The 27,323-nt window shown below is 37.5% G+C and overlaps 1 protein-coding gene and 1 long non-coding RNA gene across 2 annotated transcripts; both read left to right on the plus strand.

The window, feature by feature from the left end:
* Positions 1-18,586: 18,586 nt before the first annotated feature.
* LOC113568656 (uncharacterized) lies at positions 18,587-22,079 on the plus strand. Its single transcript, XM_035532409.1, has 6 exons — positions 18,587-18,672; positions 18,793-19,143; positions 19,364-19,699; positions 20,188-20,304; positions 20,513-20,550; positions 21,320-22,079. Exons 1-6 carry the CDS (start codon positions 18,615-18,617, stop codon positions 21,467-21,469), a joined length of 1,050 nt encoding a protein of 349 aa, XP_035388302.1. The 5' UTR covers positions 18,587-18,614; the 3' UTR covers positions 21,470-22,079.
* A 3,996-nt stretch (positions 22,080-26,075) lies between these two features.
* On the plus strand, positions 26,076-27,292 carry LOC145651764 (uncharacterized). The gene is made up of 3 exons (XR_014117728.1): positions 26,076-26,195; positions 26,328-26,672; positions 26,960-27,292. It is a non-coding gene; the product is annotated as an uncharacterized LOC145651764 (long non-coding RNA).
* The last annotated feature ends 31 nt before the right edge of the window (positions 27,293-27,323 follow it).

Below are 27,323 nucleotides of genomic sequence, written 5' to 3' on the forward strand. Positions count from 1 at the left end.
CCATTCCACCTTTATTTATTTCCCCAACTAACCTTCTCTCTCCTCATCCACAACCACTGATTAGTCCTTTCAGATACTTCTAAAACAGATTCTAAAACAAAATTCCACAAGCCAAGATGTTGTGGAGTTACAGATGGGACCAACAAAATAGATCTAACAAAGACTTCTACAGTTCATAATCTTAACACAGACTTCTACAGTTCATAATATTAACTGAGACTTCTATAGCTCATAATCCTAACATAGACTTCTACAGTTCATAATCCCAGAATATTATTCTTGTTGTTTTGTCTTTTACTCTAAAATTAAATATGAGACAACATACACTATAAAACTTTTTTTAGCTACTCTGACTGTTGTCATACACTTTTAAATAGTGTTCCATAAACCCCACTGAACCCCACTGTGTTACAGCATTAGCCAGTCACATATCATCTGGCATGGTTTGGTTTTTGAGTGACTCTGCTACTGGCTATAAAAAAGTCCACTCTAACACTAACATTAACAATCTGAGCTGTAGAAAGAAAGAAAACTGAATAATAATAATAATAATAATAATAATAATAATAATAATAATAATAATAAACCTGAGCAATTTTGCAAACAAGACTGAAAGCAAGATTTTCATGTCCCTTTTTAATCTGTCTTTTGTGGTATAGTGTAGTAGGTAACAACAATTACTTTCTTGTTGGCTAACTGGGGTTCAAACCTCATTGGGGCAAGTGCTCTATGCTGTATCAATAAGAGTCACTGGGCAAGACTCCTAACACTACAGTTGACGGTCTGTAACATGTTTGAAATTCAAAGTCACATAAAATAAAGTTCATGGATGTTTGGTGTAAACATGTTTTACAAGAGATCAGGTGCTGATAGTCGCCAAACAAGCCACAGGACCATGTGACTTTTGCCAGCCAATGAGATCTTCAGTCATGAGACCTGAATGTTCATGAAGTTTAGCTAGTTTGTCAGTTGCTTCTTTTCAAAGCATCTCCTCTGAGGTCTGAGTGTTATGGTGCAATGATGATACCAGTCTGGATACTTATATTTTTGAGCTACAAGACATGTACAGTTCCAAATCTTTAATAGTGTTCATAATTACATGTGTTACTGTACTTTGTTGTTGGATTAATATTCAATATTTATTGGATCACATTTTTTTCCACATTTTTCCTTATTGGTCTGACTGTTTCATTTTTATGTCCTGTTCAAACTACAAACCTTGCTAATCGAGAAGTCCTGAGGCAACCTGGAGAAAATATCACTCTTAACTGCACATTTACAGCAAAACTTGATAACACACCTTGCATGTGCAAAGACTGAAACCAGGCAAAGACTGAACCAGGAGCCTCAGCAAGTAGGAGAAGTGTTAAAAAATAAACTGGCCATACTTTCATCTCCATTCAGCAATTCCATATTCAAAATTATTTGGAATGACACCACGAACTCTCTGACTATTTGAAATCTTACTGAAGATTATAAGGGAACATATTTCTGTGGATGGACAGATGGAAAAATGATTAAGTTTTAATCTGCTATGTTCACCAATGTGACAGGTAAATAAATAATTTCTTTTTAACTTCTTAACATTTAAAACTACACTATTGCCAAACACCGAGCACTTCTAATCTTAATGTCAAAGCTACAGTTATTTTATGAATTAGAGAATTAAATGTCTTTGTTCTGTATAAATACAATGCTTTTTACAGTCTGTGGAGTGCAAAGTGCTATCAGAGACCTATATTTTTTATAGAACCTTTAGGAGCACACTTGTTTAAACATCTGAGGGAAACCAAGATGAACTAAAAGCAGACACTGTGTGTATTTTATTGAACAAAACACACAGAGTTAAACCCAATAGAGCCTACCAGTAGTGGAAACGGGTCAGGAACCCCAAAAACATCCCAGTCAAGCAAGTATCTTTATGCCTCTTTGCTTTAAATAATGTGATCATCATAGAAACTTGCTCTTCAAGGTTCTTTATAACAGCCACAAGTATTTTATAAATTAACTGCCTTTCTCATAAAAATCTAGCATGACCATGTGAAAGACATCAAGATAAACTAAGATCTTACAGTATTTTTATAATTCCCAGTATATCAAGGTTTATACACATCACTGCATCAAAATTCAGCATTAGTTTATTCCCCAAGCAATTGCTTACTTGAGCCTTAATGTCCTTGACCAGAAGAATGCTCGCTTGCTTGCTCTCTCTCTCTCTTTCTCTCTCTCTCTCTCTCTCTCTCTCTCTCTCTCTCTCTCTCTATGTCTCTCTCTCTTTCACACACACACACAAACACACACACAAACACAAACACACACACACATTTGTGTATACAGGGAAACAGTCTGTTTAGTTAATGTCTGACACAATGATGACATAATAGGGTGCTCAGGATGAAATGTAAAAAATCTTAAAGTTATGTAGTGATCTTCCTAGGAGCAGTGTTGTTTATAGCTGTGTGATTAGCGTCTGATATTATGGTCGGATACCACACACTTTTTACTTTAATTTGTATATTAGATTATTTTATAAAGATTGCTCTGCAGTAAAGCCTGTGATTCCTGTAGTGATCTGTCTTGGAGCAGTGCTGGGAGTGTGTGTGGCTGTTATCATTTCTCAAGCCGTAATCATTTGTAAGATGAAACATTCTGAACACAGCAATGGTAAATTTTCATAAATTGCAGGGGGCTCAACGTATTCTAATTCATAACTTCATACATTTTTTTATCTTTAGGAAAAATTGAAAATATTGATAAAAAATCAGCAATAATTTTTGCACAGAGGTCAATGTTTTCTGATGCAATTACAACTAATATTGTATTTTCCCCAACAACAGCAAGATCTCCACAAAGTAGTGTGATGGAGAAAAACACCAATCAGGTACAACTTGTGGCACTTTTGTGTCATTATTAGTAAAATTCTTTCTCCAGGTTTAAGGTCCTCATCTTGGATGTGGGCTGTGGGATGTCAGCTGACATTAAAACTCATACTTAAATATGGAAATAGTTATGATGCTTAGCAGCATAGATATGACAGAGGTAGACGTTAGTGATGCTGCCCTACCTTGATAAAATCTACTGTATCTCGTATTAGGTACATTTGTTAAATTGCTTTGTTACAGACACAGCAGGTGGTGCAAAGAGCAGAGGATGAGCGCTTCTAATGTTTGTCTAATCATAGCCTAATCAACAATAAGATCTGAGTCTTAAAAAGCAATTTAATGCCATTTATACATTTAAATCTATGACATCTTTTACTAATAATGTTTCTGTCTCTGCTCAGCTTCCTCTGTTTCATAACTGTGGTGCTGATATAGTTTATAGTTGTAGTCTAATTACAGCATCATTGATACATACATGAGGCTATTGTGGTGATGTATAAGACATGCAACACTGCACTGCTGTAGAGGAGAAAAAGGCAACTCACTGTCTCTGTATTTCAGACTAGTAGTCATATTCTAAATAAGGATCAGAATTACAGTAATGTTCACTAAACATTGTTGTTCATTCCCACAGCGACATGATGCTGAAGAGCTGAATTATGCTGCCATTCATTTCAATGAGAGGAAAACCAAAAGAGGAAAGGTGAAGAGAGGACAGCCTGAAGACAGCATGTACGCTGAAGTGAAACATTCATCATCTAGATTATTAACTCAAATGAAACATAATGTAAATCTTAATCGTAATCTTAACGTAAAATCCAGGTTCTAATGACTTGTCCACAGTCCCATGCACATCATACAGTGTCACTCTGTAGTTTGACAGAGCAAAATTTATAACACTGGGACATTAAGGCTTATTATTTTGTGGGTATTGCTAATTGCCCTCTGCTACACACACACACACACACACACACACGCACACACACACACACACACACACACACACACACTAAATAGTCCACTAGTAATCACGTATCTCAGGAAGTGTTTTATTTTAGCACAGCAAATGTGAATACAGAAAATATGTGGTCTAGAACAACTTATTTTAGGTCACAGTCAGGCACGTTCAGTACACTAGAATACTGGATTTGATTTTACACAATAACTAGAAGGGGTTAAGTGTGGACTATTATATGTTACCTTTAATCCACAAATAATGACATTTTTAATGAAACTACCTTTAATGAATTTCCATGTACATAAGCAAAATTGACTTATGCAAATAGGAATATTATTGTTTTATAAATGTTTTTAATATCCCCAAACATGGACAATATGTTGTTGCAAAGATACATATGGAGTAAGCTGAGGTGCATCCTGAATTCTAGGTTGCAGTTAAGAGGAAGGGTCCTTGGTAACACTATTCTATGAAGATGAGATAGGGAGGGGCCTTGGATTTTAATTTTGATTCCAGAAATGCCCTGGCACACATAATATACATTATAGAAGAATCGCTATAATGTTTTAGAAGGCATCATGAAAGTAAGAGTTATCATAATCATATTAAGCATAAACTTTATTGACATTGTCTCTGTGCAGCAAACAAGCAGGATCTAACTTTACAATCCTCTAATATACTGTGTCTGTGAGAAAGAGATGGACACATATTTCTCAGTGGTATGTGGTGGTTAGCATTAGCTTGCAAACAACTATGCAAATCAAAGCACAGAATTGTGGGTGAATGGCTGGCCAGAAAAGACATTTGGAATATATTTTACAATAATGTTTGTACCAGTGTTCATGTTCTTTTTGCTTTTTCTATGTATCTTAGCAACATAGAGCAGTTCTTTGATCTTTTGGAAGACTGGTCAATCACTTAATATATTAGACATTAACACATGAGAGGTATTCTTGACTGGGTGTATGATCACCTTCTCGCAACCAGAGGAAGACAACGCACTGGAAATCAGTCATCAGCGTGATCGCCTGCAGGTGACTGCCTGTTTATAAAAGGGCTACTTTTGTTAAGTCTTGGTGTATCCAGCAGACATAACATATGTTATAACATATTGCTCTTAGTGTTGCATAAGTCAAAACAGTATCTTATAAGTTTTAATCCTCATGAGTGGTTTCTTTTTGAAGCTTCCTTTTCTTATTGTTTTTAGTTGGGAGGATTTTTTCACCCTTCCTTCTCTGTTAAATGCAGAAAGTAGGAAAAGAAAATTCAAAAACAAAAAGTGGAGAAAAAAGAAAGAAGTAGACAGAAGACATTTGTTTCTTTTACTTTCCTCTTATCTCCTTCTGTTACTGCTCAGTACTGTACTGATGGTGCACCAGACCACACCTCAGCAGATGACTAGACTGCCAGATTCCATGCCAGTATCACCCATTTATTTATTTATTTATTTATTTATTTATTTATTTATTTGACCAATGTATTATTTGTTCCCTGTTACTCGTGAATCAGCAACCTTGGTGGTGTTAACGTACTGTATAACACATGTCAACAATCCCTCTGGGAATTCTCATCATCAAATCTTCCATCTTAACTTCTAACCACCACTGTGACTTCATCCTTCAGATTTGAATCCCAAGAGTGCATACTGAGGATGCAGGGGTCTTCCATGTAGTGAACATGCAGCAATTCCAACTTGGAATTACCGTTAAACTTTGTAGACCCTTGTTCATGGTTGATAAGCACAGACCACAGGCAAGCAGAATTAACTCTGTACCTCAGTCTTCCTTTTAACTCACAAAGAACAGTGCCCACATTTTCAAGCTGAATGTGTAAGATAGAGCTTGTGCAGGCTGAGTGTAAATATTTCAGTGCCTGCAAAGACTTTTGTTGAAATTTCTATAACATTTGACTTTGTAGATGCATCATAGCTTTGGTGTGTCTCTGTCCATGGTGCTGAAACAGAGTTGTTACTCTACAGGGTTGAGAAGACCGTGAGCTGCATTGCAGAGTAGATGCTGGTTATACTTTTAGTTTCTATGTTAACCTCCATTTCACTCCGTTTTAATCTCCTTCTCCTTTATTCTCTTTATTGTTTATTCTTCTGTGACTTATGTGAGTTAAGAAGCTCTAAACACACACATGCACATACAAATAAAAATGCAAATATTAGCCAATACCATCAGAAGGTGTGTTAAACAGGCATGTGGGAGCATTTTTAGTCTAGTTTGAAATAGAGAGCTGCTAAACTCAGTGAAGGGAGGAAACAGCAAACAGAAAAGGGCTCTGTGCATGCCCATGCGGTTTTTCTCCTGTCCATCACCGTAGCCATGGGTGTACAAATACTTGTTATTTCAAGTATTAACTTAATATAGCAGTCCCTTTTTTCTCCAGATGTAATTATGAGATCCAAGAAGAATGAGAGAGGCATTCAGACTAATGTCATAAAAGGTCAAGGAGCTACATTCTTCACCACTTTCATTATTCAGCTTATTATATTAAAAATAAATAATTATTTTTTAACCCAAATTTTACCAGACCTCAGTATAACACACAGAGTGTAGTGAATGACATCTCTTCAGATCACTCATAAAAAGACTTGCATAATAACTGCATGTAAGAATAGCAAATGCAGTACTGTTAATGACCATAAGGTGGCATCTAAGCTCCATGTACTTCAACTGATAAGCACTTCTTGAGTTTCAGAAATGATGTGGCTACTGCTGTAAACAAGCTTTGACCTTAAAAACTGTCAACACTTTCAGAAAGTTCAGGGCGAGCTTTGTTCAGCTGCTGTTCCACAGACACACGCAGGGTGAGACCTTACACTCTGAACGTTGTGGACACATGATTTTGCTTCTTTTTTTCTTTGCTCTTAGCTGTCATGCACATGACCAAACTCAACAGAAATATTTAAAAGCAGCACTAACCATCTGCACTAAAGCAACTAATCATTTAAAAAGCATTAGAATGTGAGTAAAATATGACCTTGAATAAAAATATGAACTATGCAGCAGAAAAGCATCTTTTAGAACCCAGAACAGGCTCTGGAGTTTCAGAGTAGGAAGCTTTAACCACTCTGATAATATACAGGTTGTGCTAAGGAAGATGCTTTCAAAATGTATTTTATATTATATTTTTATATTTTATATTAGGCTACTTTCAAAGCATTAAATTACCTTTACCCTCATTGTATGTTACCTTCTCAAAAAAAGCATCAATGAAGTCCAAAACTCTCACCCTTTGTGGGGTGTGTGAGAGTCTTCTACATGCATTAGTAGAGCAAAGCCTAGCTGAGGGAGGCTGAGGTGTTGATCTATTCCCTACCATGGCATGACACGGAGATATATCGAGTCAAATCTCTACATAGTAAATAATAAACAAAACTATTTTTAGCAGTATGAATTAATCCATTAAAAGTTTAAAACACACAAACGCTTACACATGTACACACACACACACACACACACACACACACACACACACACACACACACACACACACACACACACACACACACACACAATGCTTGTGTATGTTCAAAGAATGACCATTTGATTTGGTGCCAACAGCAGATTGTCAATCATCCTCTGTTCAAGTCATCATTGGTTAGTTTCTTAAAAGTTTCTTTCTAGTGTCAGGAGCATTAGTGCTGCAGTTTTGCACATGTCAGCATCACAGCTGAGATGAGTGTGGTCCAACATCCACAAACATCCAGAGTACAGCAGTGGCTAGAAACGCACCACTGATGGAGAAAGACAAGCAGCAAATACAGTTTTAATACAGTTTATGTATTTAAAAAAAAAATTCTTAAAAAGTGGGAGGTGATATTAACATGATTACAGGGATGTGTCATGAGTACAGCGATATCTGGTAAGAAACATTCAACAAAGGTAGAATGACAGTATGGAAATTATCAACAGAAGAAGATCAGAGTGGAACAATTGGTGTGGTTTTTGCTCACTGCAAAAGTGACAAGATCTCGCTGCCACTTTCCTGTTTACCAGACACTCAAGCTGCAGGGTCAACAATGCAGAGGAAAGCAGCAGCAAATATAACTGTTAAATACACACACACACACACACACACACACACACACACACACACACACACACACACACACACACACACAGTGTGCAAATTTGATAAACATGAAACAGCAGATAAATGTACAAACTAATAGACCATAAATGATTGAAACATAATATTGAAATAATATTATGCAAACAAAAAAACTTTATGAATTCAGCTATTGGGCTTCATTAATTAAACTACATAAATACCTTTAGTGTAACTAACACTTAGACACTAACATACCATGCATCACCTTTCATGAGTTGAGAGTACACTTAACAGAAGCTATTGATGAACTGGAGTAGCTCTGTGTGAGTAAAGTCAATCAGCAATGATCTCCCCTTATCAGCCTAGTCTGGTCTGAAGGTGTTTTGCATAGACTTACACGAGTGCACTTGTTATCACATATATAAAACAAATCCATAACTAACTAATCCACAATGCACAGGGTCAGTCATGAGGGAGTTAAAGCAAGACATGTCCTTAGATAAAATATCTTAATACATGGTCTGTGCTGGCTCCCAGATGGTGGAAGGAATTTCCACTGGCTGTCCGGACAGCAGAATCTCTTGCAGTCCTCAAACGCAGACTGAAGATTGTTTGTGCAATATTTAAATTACTTCTAATCCTGTTCCTATTTTGAGTAACTGAAACTCTAGTACTCATTGTAATGTATCCCTCTATTTCTATAGTGTTGGTATATTTGTATATTGGACTCTAATCTAGTGTACAGTACTAGGATGTATTCTATGAGTAAATGACAAAGCACGTTTGTTAGTCGCTCTGGATGAGAGTGTCTACCAGATGCCATACATGTAAAAGGTTAGTAAATGTTTTTGTTGCACTGTATAACATAATATTCAATAATATTCATTATTTAATATACTTCAATTATCTTTGATGTTTTTTTGTATTGCATAATATTCATTACTAGAAAACCATTCTTATGTTTCTTTGGTTTTTATATCTGAATAAATCTGTTGTTTCATGTTTATATTTATCGCACCAATATACCAACTGTTTGTGTGTGTGTGTGTGTGTGTGTGTGTGTGTGTGTGTGTGTGTGTGTGTGTGTGTGTGTGTGTGTGTGTGTCTGTGTGCATTTGTCAGTTATATTCGCTGCTTTCCTCTGTATCATTCACCCTGCAGCTTGAGTGTCTCTGGTCTGGTAAAGAGGAAAGAGACTGTAAGCACTAAGTGAAATGGGTGAAGGCGATGCTTCTGTTTTTAAGAAGATCACCATTCATGTTATAATGTAGCCCCATTTATACTTCTACAGAGAACAGCAGTTCATCATCTTGGCATATATCACACTTTATGGGAATCTGGCGAGTGTTCATAAGTTGGCTTCTAGAGTTGAACTCCAGCATTCAACTGAGTTCTGGATGAAGGCACATATGGCCTTTCTAGTGAGCGAGACATTTGAGAACTTGTGTGTGTGGCAATCATCTTGTAGTCAATACAATCAACACTCTGGTCTATCTGTCTGCTGTTGGAAACCTTGTTGGCAGTTCTGTCTCTCTGTTTTTTGAGCCTCTAATGTTTGCTAATTCATCCCAAAAACAGATCCCATGAATGTCCAATGGAAGAATGAGGTAGAAATGATATATTTACAAAACCTTGCCTGTACTTATTTATGAAAGAGCATCTGAAGATTGACATGACTTATCCAGACTAATGGTGTCACGATACGGCCCCTCCCTTCTCCTCAAACGTCTCTGGGCGTGTGTTCGTTAGTCTGTAGTGCCACACCCTCTTGTGTTGCCCACCTGATCCTTGTGTGTAATCGTCGAGTGTGTATATATATCTCTCATGTGTCATTGTATGTTTGTCGGTGTTTGATATACTTTAGAATGTGTGCTAAGTGTAGGTGTTCTGTGTTAATAAAACATTTGTCTCAACATCCCCACATCCTGCTTCAGCCTCATTCCGTCACAAAAGGTCATGTTTCAGTCAATTATATTGTACAATTCTAGTTCTGTGTGTATAATTATCCGTTACCCATTGGCAGTGGGTACATTCAATAATGTAGCTTAACAAACATACTTGCGCACACACACACACACACACACACACACACACACACACACACACACACACACACACACACACACACACACACGAGAAAATGGTGGTGAAGAGAACAAGTTATCTACCAGTGCCCTGCTTTAATATTTTTTCTGTGTAAATGCACTTCAACTGTTAGCCTGTTACACTTAAAAGAGATCTATTTTATTCTATTTAATCAATTTCATTCTCCCTTATGTAAATATAAGTATAATAATTTGAAATGTGAAATACGTTGGATAGAAATAAATTGCTCCATTGAATCATGTGTCCCTGAAATAAACTCCCACTCAAACATGAGGAATTAAACTTTTACTTTTGATATTTAATTATATTCTTGCAAATAAGTTAAACGTTTAACCTAAGTGGGTTTCTGCATGCTAGATGTTCTCTTTCAGCCAAGGGTTAAATGCATAAGAATGAATATATAAAAATAAGATCGCAAGAACTTAAATGGAAGTAAAATATATCTGTTGAATTATCAGAAACCTAGCCGATCAAAATTTCCAAACATCCAAGTTACTGTGAAGGTCAAAGCAAAAATTAATTTCACTTAGTTTATTATAGATCTGCTTAGCATCTGAAATGTTTATGAAACAAATGACCATTTTAAGAATAGCTCTGTGCATCCTGTGGAAACTTTGATGGGGGAAACATGGGTTGTTGTTCTGAGAAAGTTGCGTGGGGTGTTGAAAGTGGTCTACTGAGCTGAAGCAGAGAAACTGTTTGGTATAGAGTGTGGGTGAGGAAGCAAAGAATAGAGACCAGCACAGAGCTGTGAAACCACCAACTACAGCCTTAACATGTCAGCACACAAACCTGGGGTGACCACTAGCACATCAAAGCCTGGGTTTCATATACACACACACACAAGCCCACAGCCAACCCCATTACATACAAACATATATATATATATATATATATATATATATATATATATATATATATATATATATATATATATATATATATATATATAATGCCTACATATGTGTACATAAGTATGTATAAATGCAGAATATTCCATGGAAAACCTGCAGTGTACTTTTGTTAAAGATGAAGTTGTAGTAAAACGTTGTAGTCGTGCAGCACAAAAGGTTAAAAAAAAATAAATAAATAAAATCCACACACAACATTAACATAATTACAACCAGAAGGAGAATGAAGAAAATATACATTTGAAAGCTTTTAAAAGCCTTTCAACATTTTGAAAACCAGATGTTGTCAATGATTGATATTTAGAAATAATGTACAACCACACACACACACATACACACACACACACGCACACACCCACCAACACTATGTACTGAAAAGACATACATTACCAAACACTATTTGGACTGTGATATTACAAAAAATTCAATATATTCATAAATATAATACATGCAGATATAATACAGTTTATGCTTTTTATACAGATATTACTTTTTATATATTTAACATTGATATATTTCCATTGAATAATTGCATTTAGATCGAATGTAAGGAACATTCATGCACAAGTATAATTTTTTATAATTTTATTGTTCCCCCTAGTGAGAGAGAGAGAGAGAGAGAGAGAGAGAGAGAGAGAGAGAGAGAGAGAGAGAGAGAGAGAGAGGAGGAGGGGGCAGTGGAGGAGTGAAAAAGAGAAGAAAATGATACAAAGAGTCTCTTAGCCATCAGTCTCAGTTTAGCAGTGACTCTCCCAGTCTCAACAACTGATCTGGTAAAACACCACCCTGCCTCCCATTCAGGTCACATCTCAGCTCTCACATGGATGAAGGAATCATGAGAGCGGCTCAGTGTGTAATTCCAGCATCAACCCAGAACAAGCCCCATGTCGACTAATACTACACGGTTAAAATAATGATGTAATAAAATGCTGATGAACCGAAAAAGTGAGATCAGACCTTAATTACACATTCGGCTCTACTGGAATATGTGGTGCTTGTGTTCCATTTGCCTTCTGAACACCTACCACATAAAACCCCCACAAACAATAAATTCTAAACAAATCTACCACTGATTAGGTTAACTCTGTATGACCTGCTCAGCATACTTTGGACAATGTAAGACTGTGACGTCATTAAAGTGGAGCTAACTTCAGAGGCACTGGTCTCGGCGACTGCACAAAAACGCCAAAACCCTCTTCATTAGTTCTAGTGTACTACATGATTGAAAAATTGAGGCAACACTGGGAAAATAATACCATACAAAGATGTTTGAACCTTAGACTGACTTGAATTCCAAGGAGGAGTCATCTGTTCACCAAAACTGTGTAATTATGGATTTATGAGAATGTTAGATAGTTAGGATGATTAGATAGTTAGGATGTTTAGATAGATAGCTGTCGATGTTGTCCACTTCTCTGTACCTTCTGCTTTTGCACAAATTTTGTTATTGTACTAGAATACTCTCAATATTTAATCATTGCCTTTAATTAAGGCTAGCAATGTGTTTTACTGATAGTAGGCCATAATTAGCTCACATTCATCACAGATAGGTCAGTTCTAAAAATTATTCAGTAAATATTTTGAAGGTAAGTCTTTGATCATGAGTATTTCCTATATGTTGATTATTATATAATAACATGCAATAATGAATGGAAACTCTAACACAACCTCTGTTTAACTTTCCTCTGTGAAAAGTGAGCTAAAATAACTGACTACATGACTAAATATGAAAATTGTGACATTGTGCGAACAGAAACAATGCATGAGCAAAATTCAAATGAGGTGGCTTAATTCAGAGCAACACAAAGCAGGCAAAAATAACAAGAACACAGAGACCTGCTTCAGGTATTTGGCTGGATGAGCAGGTAACGCGAAGTGTCATGTGGAGGAGGACTTTAAGTATGAGGGAGGGGTTTGGAAACAGGTGTGTGTAAGTGATAATCAGTATTCTGATGAAAGTAAACAAGGTTGTGATTGGAGGGACTGGTAGGTGTGGGATGATCGAGATCTGGGATTGGTGCTCACGTGGGTGGGGTCTCTGCCCTGTGATTAGTTGAATGCAAATGAAGCATTACAATTACAATTACAATTACAATTACAATAAAATTAAAATTAATCTCCAGTCACTAAAACATGACTAAAACTAAGGTATAATAATCAAATTAAATACAATTAAAATTAATTACAAAAATTGAAAATTACATCTGAAATTAACACTGAAGTAGACAAACAGTTTTTCAGTCTTTTAATTTATTTTTTAGTTTTGATTGACATCATCATTCTCTGTAATTAGCATAATAGGACTGACTCATGTCAAAATATGACAAAACATTGTTAACAAGACTCGGCTTTACATTCTGTAGTAACATTATGCATGATATTTGTCATCTGGTTTGCAGACTAGCTAATGTTACTGCTAGCAAACAGAGATCCTGACCACAGTAATTGTCACATCTTAATACCCCTGACAATCTGACAACTACTCAGATTAAATGAATCTCATAATTGAGCATGGTTACAGTAACTCTGATTCTGATTCTAATACTGTTTGAATGGACTGAAAATGAGACTAAAAATAAGTTGAATAAATAAGGTATGGTTATTTATAACTATGGTATGGTATGATTTGGTATTCTGCAGATAAGGCAAAGGAACTGGGTCTCTGTTAAGTATTAACAACAGACAGAAATAGAAAGACCTATTACAGAGAGAAAGCAACTGAGTAAATTCAGTTACTCGATTGCTTATTCAAATGCAGGAGGAAAAGTGTGAAGAAGCTCTATAAGGTTTGTGAGAGAAAGAAAGAGGATTAGTGTGTAAATACAAGTTAGCAGTGCTAGTATTGAGATAAACTGTGAGACTGGAAACTGGCTGTAGATAAACAATTTACTGCTCCGAGGCAGGACATGGTGTTGTATTCAGAGGGTGAGGGAAGTTTATTTTATTGAATTAATGATTCCATTTGAGCACAAAATATGAACAAAATGAAATATGCATTTGATGACCATTGGCGATCACATAGTATGCCAGTAACGATAAAGACAAGTAGGTCTGTAGTCAAGTACTTCCCTGCTGGAGTTTAGTTTAAGAGGCTGCTGGATAAAACTGTACTGTTGGAGTTTTCAGATGAAAATAGATGGTAGATATGTAGATAAAAGTGCTAGCTGGTTGCTGTGGTTGAAGTTGGGGGTGAAATATAAATGAGTACAGTAGGTTATAGCTGTGTAGAGAGGGACAATCAAGGTGGTGTTAGTCGTAGGAGGTGAACAGTGGTGTTCCTTAATGCATGTATGGTACTGTTGGTGTGTTTTAATTTATGTATAGTGTAAATGAGTTTGAGTGTGAGTAGTGCAGTGATGGAGCCAGGGACACTGAGCATGCATTAACAGTACCAGTGGTGTTTGCTCTGGCCTTAGTCACCAGAGAGACCAAGTCAGATCTGATTTGATTTTAAGATGTGTTAGTTTGGCTGTGTTTGTTTGGCCGTATGATTACAGTAAAATTTACATAGTATCAGTAGTGCTATATAGTACAAGTTGGTCACCAGGAAGGTCACTATGGTAGCAGTTAATGTTTCACCAAAATAATTCTCAAATAACTTGCACATTTTGTGCATTATTATGTTATAACCCAAGTGTATATTTTCTTATATAACATATGTTAAAGAATATTGAAATATGTTAGGGTTTGTGGCATGTAAGACATAGACAGTTTACTTTTTATGACTTATGATGTTTACAAAGGTATGAAAATCTAAATAGATATATAGTTTAGAGTATAAAGCTGTATGTTAATGTCTATATATTTTAATTCTTAACAGGGTATTTAAATAAAAATTAATAAATATCAAGTATTAGTGGTCCAAAGTCCTGTGCTGGTTTTGGTTTCCCCAGGAGAGTCAGTGTCTCTGCAGTGCACCGTCCTCTCTGAGAGGAGATCAGCAGAACTCCGAGTGCTCTGGTTCAGAGCTGCTACATGAGACTCCCATCCTGAAATAATTTACACTCATCGCAACAGCAGCTGTCAGTGTGAGAGCCGATCTTCTCCACACATCTGTGCGTACAACCTCTCCAAGAGTATCCTCAGCCTCATTGATACTGGCACTTACTACTGCGCTGTGCCCACCTGTGGCAAGATTCTTCTTGGAAATGGAAAGACAGTATATATGTGTGATTTATATTAATGTATTGATGAATCTATTAATGAGATGATTATCTAGTATTATTTGGACCACCAACCTAAATAGTGCTAAACATTACAGTTTTTTGTATGTATCATTATACTGTTTGGTGGCTGAAACATTAAATCCAGACTACTGATGTATGTAGTGTGTATGTGTATTACAGGTGCAGATGGTATTACTTCTGGCTTTATATATGTAGAATGTACATAATATTTTTATTTGTCATTTTATTAATTGCATTTATTTATCTCCATATGTAAATATAGTAACTGACTGTAATTATTGGAGACACTTGATGATTGTGATGGTGAGGTGAGCAGCACAAAGACATTCCTTCATGAACATTTGTGATCTTACACGTTTACATCTGCTTATAATTTTGTTCATTTTTATACCCAAGCCAGTCCTCTGGATCCTGTAGTGATCTTCCTGGGAGCAGCTCTGGGAGTGTGTGTGCTTGTCATTTCTGCTCAAGCAGTTTTAATCTGTTAAAGGAGAAAATGTGAACACTGAAGTGAGGAGGGTTTATTAACATTGTGTGGCTAAACCTTAAACAACACTTAAAAGCAGAACTATTTACTTCTGAAATGTATCTCTTAAGTAACCAGTGTAGTTATTAAAAAAGACTGGAAAGATAAGACTTGGGTCATAAAATTCATAAAATTGTAAAATTGCTCTTTGTCCCACTACAGTAAAACTTCAATATGGTGCTATGAAAATGAAGACCACCAATCAGGTAAACTGAACTTTCTGCAACAGCTGCACATATATACAGCTGTGCATGACATAACATCACCTAAGAGTAGGAATCATAATCACAGTTGTAATGCAGCAGCAGTCCTGTGTTATCTTTAAATTTTGCTTCCACAGGACCATGATGCTGTGGAGTTGAATTATTCTGCCTTACATTTCATTGATGGGAAAACCAGACGAAGGCGGGAGAAGAGAGGACAGACTGAACACAGCATGTACTCTGAAGTGTTGTACTCTGCTGCTTCAGATTAATTTGTCAGGTCTAAGTCAGCTATTTAATTTGGTGAGCATAGTTTATGAAAATTCTCTGTTTAGTATTTTTTATTATTGCAATAAATCACTAAATAGTATTTTTCTGCATTGCAGTCTCACTGTCATTTGGAAACCTTTCTAAGGAACAATCTTAATGGTGAGAAATGCAGTTTTCATTTTAGAAGATTCTAAAAATGGAACTGGTGTCCTTCCAGACTTTCCATCACCCAGAGTTATTTTCAGTGTTTTGAATCGTGTGAGAAAAAACTAAACAATGTAGAAATGCAAACATATTAATGACCAAAAAATAATTTGAGCTTACAAAGTTCTCATAAGCAAGAAATCCTGTGCAATGTTTTGTACCACAATCATAATTTTTGAACAACAGCATATGCTAATGTTATTAATGGCTGCTAACTAATAAGATAATTAATGCTGGTGACACTCAAAAATGGGTTAAACTGAACTATCTGAGGTCTGCATTTTATCTTACATCAGTCAGCCCTGTGGGTCCAGTAAAATACAATCTTGATGAGTGAATTTCTGTGGAAGAATATTGGCATAGCAGTGTTAAGATGGTCACTCCTACCTGGGCTATGGTTCCTTTGACTGTCTTTCTAAGTATCTTGTGTACATCACTAACTGGATGGGCCAAAACATTCTGCAGCTAAATAAAGATTAGACTCAAAACCGTTAAACTGTACAGAGCTAGCTCACAATCTTGGTGTACTAATATACTCTAATCTCAGTTTAGAAGTCACAGAAAAATCAGTGACTAAATCAGCATTTTATCACATTAAAAACATCAACAAGATCATAAAGTCCCTGACAAAGTCTCCATCCTTTTATCTCTGGGAAGGTTGATTATTGTAAAGGCCTTCTAATATGACTGCCAAAAAAGACAAACAGCTTAATTTGATTCAAAATGCTGCTGCCAGACTTCCCATAAGGAGCAAAAGAAGAGAACACATCACTCTGGTTCTTAGATCCTTACTCTGTCTACCAGTATACAACACAATTAACTTTAAGGTATTCTCAGTGGTCTATAAATAAATGCATTGTGTAAATCAAGGTAGTGTTTTCTTTTCTCTGTTCTTGGTTTTTGTGTTTCTGGGTTTGTTTTTGAGTTCATTCCTTTAATAAATAATACCTCCTCTAGCAACTGCATCCTGCTATCCTCTCAATATTTTGAATGTCACAGAATAACTAACCGACAAATAATGCAGCGTGAGGACCTTCGTGTGCTTGCTGAGGAAGTGTCTGTCTGCTGGGCTTGCTGAGGAAGTGACTACCTGCTAGGCTTGCTGAGAATGTGTCTGCCTGCTTGATGTTGATGACCTGCTCAGACACTGAACACTGTAGTAAAACCCAGACAGCATGTTGGCTTATTAAGCTGGACCAAATCTTGGGTCAAGACACCTTTGGGTTGAATGAATGTTGATAGCCTGAACATAAGGACTGGTGTTGTGGCCGTTATGGACTTAAACAAGGCAGTACAGTATCCAGTCAATGTATCCCCCATTCACCAGGCAAAGGGGTTGGTGAGCAAGGCTTCACCCGACCTGAGAGTCTCCCTGCACCACCAAGGGTATCACCAACGTAACCGGAGGACATGTCCACCAAATCCTGGTCCTCCCATTGTCCCGTGTACCTTTGCCATGGTCCCATGGTCCTGACTGCTTCTGCCCCACTGCGCATGGCCACAGCACTCTGTAGGGGAGCTTTCATAGATTTTTGAGGTAGAGGCTGTTTGCCCTTGGCTTTAGCTCTCTCATGATCCACCAGGCCTCACCAATACCACATGTGGGAGGGTCTGAGGATCTGAGGGAGCATACAGAGGTTTTATTGCCTTTGTTTTCCCAAGAAGCTTCGCAGCCTCCTGTTCCCAACATGGAAGATGCTGTCCTGCCTCTTGTTAGTGTTGGTGTTCCGTTTGTTTTCTCACTTTGCCATGTTATGCCCAATGAGTTCTGTAGTGTTTTGCTTTCTCCATTCTTGGTATTGGTTTTCTCTTTGCGTTTTTTGTGTTTGCTTTTGAGTTTTTCTATTGATTATTCTAACTGCATCCTTCTCTCCTCTGAGTGTGAGCAATATTAGAGCAGTATGCTTCAATATTCCATGTCTTCTAAGAAGCACTTTCAATTGTCACTGTTTATGTCTTGTATCATATTTCCAGTGGATCCAGTACTTTCATATTTTTAAACAGTCTAGATGACTGAAAGATGAAAAATCTGAAAGATGCCAAATACAGTGCAACATACTAAAAGCATAAACATATTCAAAATATTCACATTTTTTGTGACATTGTAAACATAAATTTAACTTCCACTCCAGTAGCTTTTTTTTCTGAAGTAACACCGCCTATAAGATTTCATTGGTTGTTTTAGCACCAATACCACTGAACCAGTTTTTAAAAGGGGCCAGAAAATGTCTGTGGCCAAATTAGGTAAAGTCAAATGGACTGAAAGGATCTCATAACTTCTTTTCCAACACTACTCCAGAGAAAGAGCATGTCTTTTATGAGGACTACCCAATTCTGGATTCTCATTGTAACCTTTTGCAAAACCTGTAAGTTTTACTTTTGTAACAGAATAGTTGAAGATGTTACTTTTTCTAATTTAACTACCAATTATTTCAGTTTTACTTTCTACTGTAATGAGTTTGATTTTACTTAAACAAAATTTACAGATCATTGCCAGACTGTGGGACTTCATCAGAAACCAGCTCTAGTCTCTGCTGTGCCTGGTGAAGCCATTACACTTAACTGCACTTTTGAAAAGCACATGAGTGGAGAGCGAATGCTCTGGTATACGCAAAAATCTGGATGGACATTTCAAGAGGTTGGATTAAAGTTCTCACACACAAATTCCATCATTTTTCCTGAGTTCAACAAATCAGGAATCAAAGTGGAAACAACTGAGAGCAGCATTTCACTCCATTTTCCAAATGTTTCTAAAGAAGATGAAGGCATGTACTTCTGTGGAATTATTCTAGCGGATATAATGAAGTTTTCCAGTGGGACCTTCTTGGTTGTGACAGGTAATTGCTTTTCTTTCAACTGTTCAAAATAATACTGATGCTGTTAGTACTAACACAGCAGTATCTACAAATATAGCTATTAGTTTCTGCTTGTGCTATTTCAAAGTATTGTTTCAGTAATAATACCCTATGCACTATAAAGATGGAATGTGTCTGTGATTTCTTTCCTCAAATTCTTTATGGGTATCAAATGCTTACAACTTTTAATTATTTCAAAAAGGCAATCCAGGATTAAACATATCGGTGGTCCAAAGTCCAGTGCTGGGTGTGGTTTCCCCAGGAGAGTCAGTGTCTCTGCAGTGCACCGTCCTCTCTGAGAGGAGAACAGCAGAACTCCGAGTGCTCTGGTTCAGAGCTGCTGCAGGAGACTCCCATCCTGAAATAATTTACACTCATCACAACAGCAGCCATCAGTGTGAGATCAGCTCTTCTCCAAACAGCTGTGTGTACAACTTCTCCAAGAGTGTCCTCAGCCTCTCTGATACTGGCACTTACTACTGCGCTGTGGCCACCTGTGGCAAGATCCTTCTTGGAAATGGGACGACAGTAGATTTGAGTAAGCATCTAAATACTTTTTGGTATTGTATGAAATTCTTAAAATTCTATATTCATTGGTCATGTGATGAAATACAGTCACAGTATTAAATATAAAGCTAACAATAATGTAGTGTTGTGCAAACTGAACTCGTTAAATCCATCATTCTGTTAATTAGCAGCACTGAGCTGTTCAGTGACTGTAACGCTGCCCAGGTACAGCAGGGCGTGTGGCTGCAAACAGGAGTGAACCCCCCCTACACATGGCAGGCTGTGTCACATGACTGGGGGGGGTGAGCGGCCCGTGATGGTGACAACAAAGACATTGTTTGATCACATTGTTTGATATTTACAAACAGATTAAAGCTCACATGTGGACTATTTGTGTGTATACGGTTTATTTGTGGTTAATGTGTTTGAGCTATTGCAGCTTTTAGCCTCGAAGGTTAATGACACTACCACAAGAATAGTAACACTTCATGCTGTTTTGTGATCTTTCCTTTTCTACAGCCAAGCCTGTGGGTCCTGCAGTGATCTGGCTGGGAGCAGCTTTGGGAGCTTGTGTAATTGTGATCTTTGCTCAAGCCATTTTAATTTGTAAATGGAGAAACTGTCGACCCAGCAGTGGTAAGTGTTCATTAAAATAACTGAATGGGCCTTTTCCGTTTGAAAAAAAAAAAAGTGACATTTTATAATTATTATATGTATTTCAAGAACCATATGCTTAAAATGTCAATAAAAAAGAATGTACAATGTTTTATTTAATAAGGTAAAAGATATATTCACTACACATAGTGAAACCAGATAGATGTTTGTTTTTTGTTTTTCCCTCCAGAGAAACAAAGCACTGCTACAGTGAGAAAAATCAATCAGGTATATCTTATACATTGTATAATTTCATATTTTGTATATTTTTTGTGGAAATGTGTGGAAATGCTCTGGTCTGCTCTTATGACTTTAAAAGCATTTCTGTAATGTAATGCTATGAGCAATTTGTTTTGCTCAAGTTTCAGAAGCTGCACGGAGACAAAAGTGGTAGGTCAAAAGTGAGATATTTTTGAGAAATACTACAAATAGTGACAGGAACCCTGAGGAGCTCAACTCCACTCTGTGCAAATTCTAATCCCAGACAAACACAATGCATGCTCAAACTGACAGTAACAATTACAGTGAGTAAAGGAACCATTCATTAATAATTACAGTTATATGTGTATGGTAGGAGAAAGTTTAATTGTAGAACTAAATTTTTTATAGTATAGCTGAATTTAATTGTAGTCCCCTTTGTAATGAAGGAAAAATATATAAGCATGTTAGGTGAAGCGGAAACCTCACAACCCTCATGCTCTTTAGCATGCAAGTAATAAAACAACAGACATATGTGCCGTTTTTGTGATGCACCATTCTGCTTACTGAGCTGATTAAACATATTAATGAAGGACAACACCTAGCTATTTCATCCAGCTCTTTCACCCAGATCTTTTGACTACAAATAGATGGATAATCCTGCTTGTATGTGAACAGACCTTTAAAATGACTTGTAGATATGCCCTCCAGACCCTGCGACACGTAACAGCAATGGCACAGATTGGTGAAACGTCCCAATGAAGACACAACCTAAGTCTGTTTGTGTTCATTGCAATAGGACCATGATAGTGTGGAGCTGAATTATGCTGCCCTGCATTTTAATGAGAGGAAAACCGGAAGAAATCACAGGGAGAAAGAACGGCCTCAAGACTGCATGTACTCTGACATCAGATGTCCTACTGTTACTGACCAAAGCTTATTTGATTAAATCTCTTTACCCTGCTGATGAGCATAAATCACAAATTTAGCAAATACTGCCTTTACACAGCACCAATTCTGCTTCACAGTGTGTAAAATGTTTTAATTTCTATTTGGGAAAATGTTGACTAGAAATGTTTAAGTCCCATGTAATGTCTCCATCCATGTCTATAATTTGATAATTTGGTTATTTAATATGCAGACATCAACGGCATGCATATGCATTCCTTTCCTTTATCAACACAGGCTTTTGCAATCACAGTGTTCAGCACAAACAGACTGAGAGTCGGTGCTGGATTCTTAAATACGAAGCTCTATTTGATGGTAGTGAGATGATGGTAAAGTGGTAACGTGACTGCTTACACATGCCTGAGCATTCAGTGAGCTTAAGATAATGATGTGCTCTTATCTGTGCTTCTGATCCTTCTGCACACTCTACTGAAAAATGTATGTACAGATATAAGGGGCAAATGACTGATCCTAAGAAATGTAAATGTAGGATCGAAAAATCAAATTGTGCTCTGTTAATTCCTTTTCTGCTTGTACATTTTGTAGATATTTATGATAATCTCACCCTAAGGCTGCACTTAATAAATCTTATCTTGTTTTCAAACATGGAGGGACTGCTCATATCACAATAAAAATAATAAATTTATTTCATAGATCATTCTTTTGAATTGTCTGTTGGTTATTCTATTTGGTGGGTGTGTGGTGGTTGTTGTGGACCTAGGAGTAAGGTTATGAACCAAAGAAAAAAAAACAAAATATACACTGTGTTCCAAATTATTATGCAAATGCTATTTTTATCTGATTTTCATAAATGGTCAATGCAAATGACAGTCAGTATAATTTAAGTCATTAACCGTTAGAGTTTAAATCAAATTTTATTGAACAAACCTCCCAATGATAATAGTATCTTTTCAAAAATAAAGAAACTCAAAATGCACTGTTCCAAATTATTATGCAGAACAGAGTTTCAAAACATTTTATATGTTGTAATAAACTGAAAATGGTCATTTGTTGAACTTGCAGCATTCAGAGGTCACATTTACTGAAATCAAAAGCTGTTTTAATAAAAAAACAACAGGCCAAGTTATATGTTAAAATAAGATCCCTTCTTTCATATCACCTTCACAATTCTTGCATCCATTGAACTTATGGGTTTTTGGAGAGTTTCTGCTTGAATTTCTTTGCAGGATGTCAGAATAGCCTCCCAGAGCTGCTGTTTTGATGTGAACTGCCTCCCACCCTCATAGATCATTTGCTTGAGAATACTCCAAAGGTTCTCAATAGGGCTGAGGTCATGGGAGGATGGTGGCCATACCAGGAGTTTCTTTCTTTTTATGCCCATAGCAGCCAATGACACAGAGGTATTCTTTGCAGCATGATATTGTCATGCATGAAGATGAGTTTGCTACGGAAGGTTCTTCTTTTTGTACCATGGAAGAAAGTGGTCAGTCATAAACTCTATCTACTTTGCCGAGGTCATTTTCACACCTTCACAGACCTTATAGGGTCCTATCAGCTCTCTCCCCATGATTCCAGCCCAAAACATGACTCTGCCACCTCCCTACTGACGTCGCAGCCTTGTTGGGACACGGTGGCTATCCACCATCCATCCACTACTCCATCCATGTGCACCATCCAGGGTTGCATGGCACTCATCAGTAAAGAAGACTGTTTGAAATGTATTCTTCATGTATGTTTCATGTACTGTTTGAAAATTATTTTTCATGTATGTTTGGGCCTACTTCAGTAACCATTTCTACTTGTGAGCACTGGTTAGGGGTGGTGGAAAAGTAGGTTTATGCACAACTGCAAGCCTCTGGAGGATCCTACACCTTGAGGTTCGCAGGACTCCAGAGGCACCAGCAGCTTCAAATACCTGTTTGCTGTTTGTAATAGCATTTTAGCAGCTGCTCTCCTAATCTGATGAATTTGTCTGGCAGAAACCTTCCTCATTATACCTTTATCTGAATGAACCCATCTGTGCTCTGAATCAGCCACAAATCTCTTCACAGTACAATGATTTACTTAAGTTTCATGAAATATTTAATGTTTTCATACCATATCTAAGGCACTGCACTATTTGACACTTTTCAGCAGCAGAGAGATCCTTTTTCTTTCCCATATTGCTTGAAACCTGTGGTCTGCTTAATAATGTGGAACGTCCTTCTTAAGTAGTTTTCCTTTAATTGGGCTAACCTGGCAAACTAATTATCACAGGTGTCTGAGATCCAAGAGCCCTGAACCACAATACCATCCATGAGTTTAAGTGAAAAACAAAAACTTAAATCTTTATGACACATAAATCCAATTTGCTTAATACTGTGGAATGCGGTGTAGACTAGCCTATACTGAAATATTAAGCAGCTATCCTAACTCGACTGGAACAACAGAAAGAACAACAACTGAAAATGTAGGTATGTGCACATTCTACCCAGACCTCCCTCCTAGGAGATACAGGGGGAGCTGACACCTCGCCGGGCAACAGAGCACAGAAGTACAGTTCAAGGTGAGAGACAGTCAAAACTAGAAAGCAGAGTGTATGCTTGGACAGTAACAATACTAGCAAAGTCACAACACTGCAGTGCTAGTAAAGGTAACAAGGTTAACCAAATGACAGATGTAACAAAGCTGACATGAATAAACAAAGCTAAACAAAATGTGCCAATAATACTGACAAGTGGACAAGTGAGCAGAGGTGAAGGGTCTAAGGAACGACACTCACGGCCCCTAACGGAGCCCTCCAGACTGCCGTTAAAGGTGGAACTCTTCCTTTTTGTTGATAACTCTTGGTGCCCATTGGCCAGGTGATCTGGGTCATGTCAGGAGTCTGTGTGCGCATTGGCCAGATGATTTGGGTCATGTCATCTCATGTGATGTCATCATGAGTGATACTTTAATCCACCTATGATTAAGGATAGATGAAGATATGAGAAAAGATAAATAAGAAAAAGAAATACATGTGTGGGCATGGAGATGTTACAGTAGTGCACTGGTTTTGGCAACCCAGCAGTAAAATTTAACCAGGGCCTACTGATAGTGGACAGCTTATAATCCACACCATGTCTTCACATATGTGAATAAACAGGCTGTACAAATACACCAAGCTGACAGAGGAAATGGAAGAAAAGCTGTATTCTGACTAGAACATGGGTACAGTAATGACAAACCATGACTTTCTTGAATGCAGACAAGAAAAAAAGGGGACAGACTAGTGTACAAAGAAGCAACACAAAGGCTAGTAAAGGGGATTAAAGAGACTAAAAGAAAATACTTATAGATTGAAAACCAATGTACTGTTAAGTACACAAGAAAACTACATAGAGGCCTCCAGGACATCACTGACTACAACCTTCCTCCTAAACCCTCAGGATTTTTTTAAGACAAGAGTCTGATTATAATGCCGTTACCCTGGGCCTGAACTACATGTTAAAGCATGCTGACAGTCCAGGTATACATGCAATAGTTCCATTTCTACTTTTAAACTCTGAAACTCATCTGTCCATGCCAGGCTTCCTGACAGACATGAAGACAGCTGGTGTGGCTCAGAAAACACACATCAGGTCTGCTGATCCTCAGTACTGATGTACCTGCACTTTGTGTTTTCTGGCCCCTTCTCTTTTCAGTCCCTATACCAACAACAGCACCCTCAGCAGTGTTTCGCCTGAGAACCAGATGTGATGCGTCTGCCTACCTAAAGGAGGTCAGGTAGTGTGTTGGTGTGTTGTGTGATGATGCAGCTCCAACAACCTTCTGCTCAACACCCTAAAGTCCTTACGTTGGTAAGTAAGGTGGATGTAGGCTTTAGATAGATGGTCCCCTACCCATGCCTCCTTAAAATGAATGGTTCTGTGGTTTCTACCCATGGAGTTCCAGGACTCCACTACATCCAGTGACCCGAGGAGAGCAGAGCAAAGCATGCCTCTTACTAAAGCAGCTGAAACAAATCGAACCTTACGACTGCAAAGTGGATTAATCAGGACAGCAGAGTCTTCAAACATACTTGTAAAATTGTAACTGACCCCTCTCCCACTGGGCACTGACACGAAAAAATCTCATACCATCAAATAAACCTCCTATGTTCAAGTGTAACGTGTGGTGGCCCAAGTCAAGGGGCAAGACAAACAGACTCCAGCGAGTGGGACATACATTTATTTACAGATGCACATGGAACGATAACGGCAATCACAAGCATTACAAATGTTAATACGAACATGAAACAGTTGACAGTAAACAAACACGAACACAGTTAACAATATCGAAAACTTGTAACATTAGCATGGATCATTACCATGAAACATCAACACGTTACATCCACACGCTACATCAACAATAACCAACACTTTACACTCTTTGCCATGGGTTTATATACATTTAGACAGACGAGGTGTAGGTGTGTGCAGGTGTGGTGACGAATAGAACAGCCCTCCCACTGTACATGGCAGGCCCAACCACGTGACTCGGGGGAGGCAAGCGTTCCGTGACATCAAGACAAGACTTCTACCAGAGTAGCTTTTTTCACATTTCACCACTGACTTCAGGTGGCCAAGCTGTGTTACAAACATGCAGGAGGAAAGAGGTCTCATGACATGTGGAGACCAATGACGTGAGTCCAACAAGCAAAGCCTATTTAGTGCTTTTAACATCTAACCACTTCCAAGCAGTCTGACCAAGTGTCAATCTAAGAATGACTCCACTCTGGATTTTTATTATACCTGTCTACAAAATATGTAAGTTCTGAAAGCATGTTTACTTAAAAGCTTTATAGAAGCTGTTCTTTAGAATAATTGCTATTAGATATTTAGCTATTTGAACTTTTAATTTTTCCCATTGTGCTCATCTAACTTACATTTATTTTGAAGCTTTGGCTCAATCTGTGGGGTCTTACCAACCATCATTTGTCTCAGTGACGGCAGGAGAAGCTGTTACGCTTAGCTGCACATTTTCAGACAATGACCACAACAGTTTAATGGTTTGGTACAAACAAAGAATGGGAGAGATGCCTCAGGAGGTGGTAAATATATTAACAAATGAGGCTAAAGTCACACCTGAGTTCCACAGTTCCGGAATCAAACTGGAGAGAATCTCAAATGGCATTTCACTTACAATTCCTCATATGAAAATCAGTGATGAAGGAATGTAGTTCTATGGAATGTCTACCTGGAAAAAAGTTACATTTTCTATTGGAACATTCTTAACTGTGAAAGGTAATAAAACAACACAAACCCCTAATTCAATGTGTTTAAAGCCATGCAGGTAGAAATTTTAACTGGATAATTTTTTATTATTCTTAGAAAAATAATGATTTTACAAAAGACATTTTAATTTTGATGATATTAGTTCTGCAATAAGACTGTTTTGCTTATTATTTGTATCTACATTTTGTTATATATAAAATATTAATCTTCAGTAAATATATGCAGAGTTGATGGCATGCTCTGATGTACCTTAATGGACCAAATATGTCTAAAATTATTTACATCCTTTCAACTAGGTTGTGCTTATTTAAACATATCAGTGGTCCAAAGTCCAGTGTTGGGGAGGGTTCCCCAAGGAGAGTCAGTGTCTCTCCAGTGCACTGTCCTCTCTGAGAGGAGAACAGCAGAACTCCGAGTGCTCTGGTTCAGAGCTGCTGCAGGAGACTCCCATCCTGAAATAATTTACACTCATCACAACAGCAGCCATCAGTGTGAGATCAGCTCTTCTCCACACAGCTGTGTGTACAACCTCTCCAAGGGTGTCCTCAGCTTCTCTGATACTGGCACTTACTACTATTGCTCTGTGACCACCTGTGGCAAGATACTTCTTGGAAATAGGTCAACAGTGGTTCTGAGTAAGTGTTTACACATTTTAGCATA

The sequence above is a fragment of the Electrophorus electricus genome, chromosome 16, assembly GCF_041902795.1.
Source record: "Electrophorus electricus isolate QZ-2024a chromosome 16, ASM4190279v1, whole genome shotgun sequence".
Lineage (NCBI taxonomy): Eukaryota > Metazoa > Chordata > Actinopteri > Gymnotiformes > Gymnotidae > Electrophorus > Electrophorus electricus.

Coding starts and splice junctions, on each gene's coding strand:
- LOC113568656 (XM_035532409.1), top strand. CDS start 18,615: ATGTCTTTTATGAGGACTACCCAATTCTGGATTCTCATTGTAACCTTT. Junction 20,305..20,512: donor AAACTGTCGACCCAGCAGTG/GTAAGTGTTCAT, acceptor TTTTCCCTCCAG/AGAAACAAAGCACTGCTACA. Junction 20,551..21,319: donor CAGTGAGAAAAATCAATCAG/GTATATCTTATA, acceptor TCATTGCAATAG/GACCATGATAGTGTGGAGCT.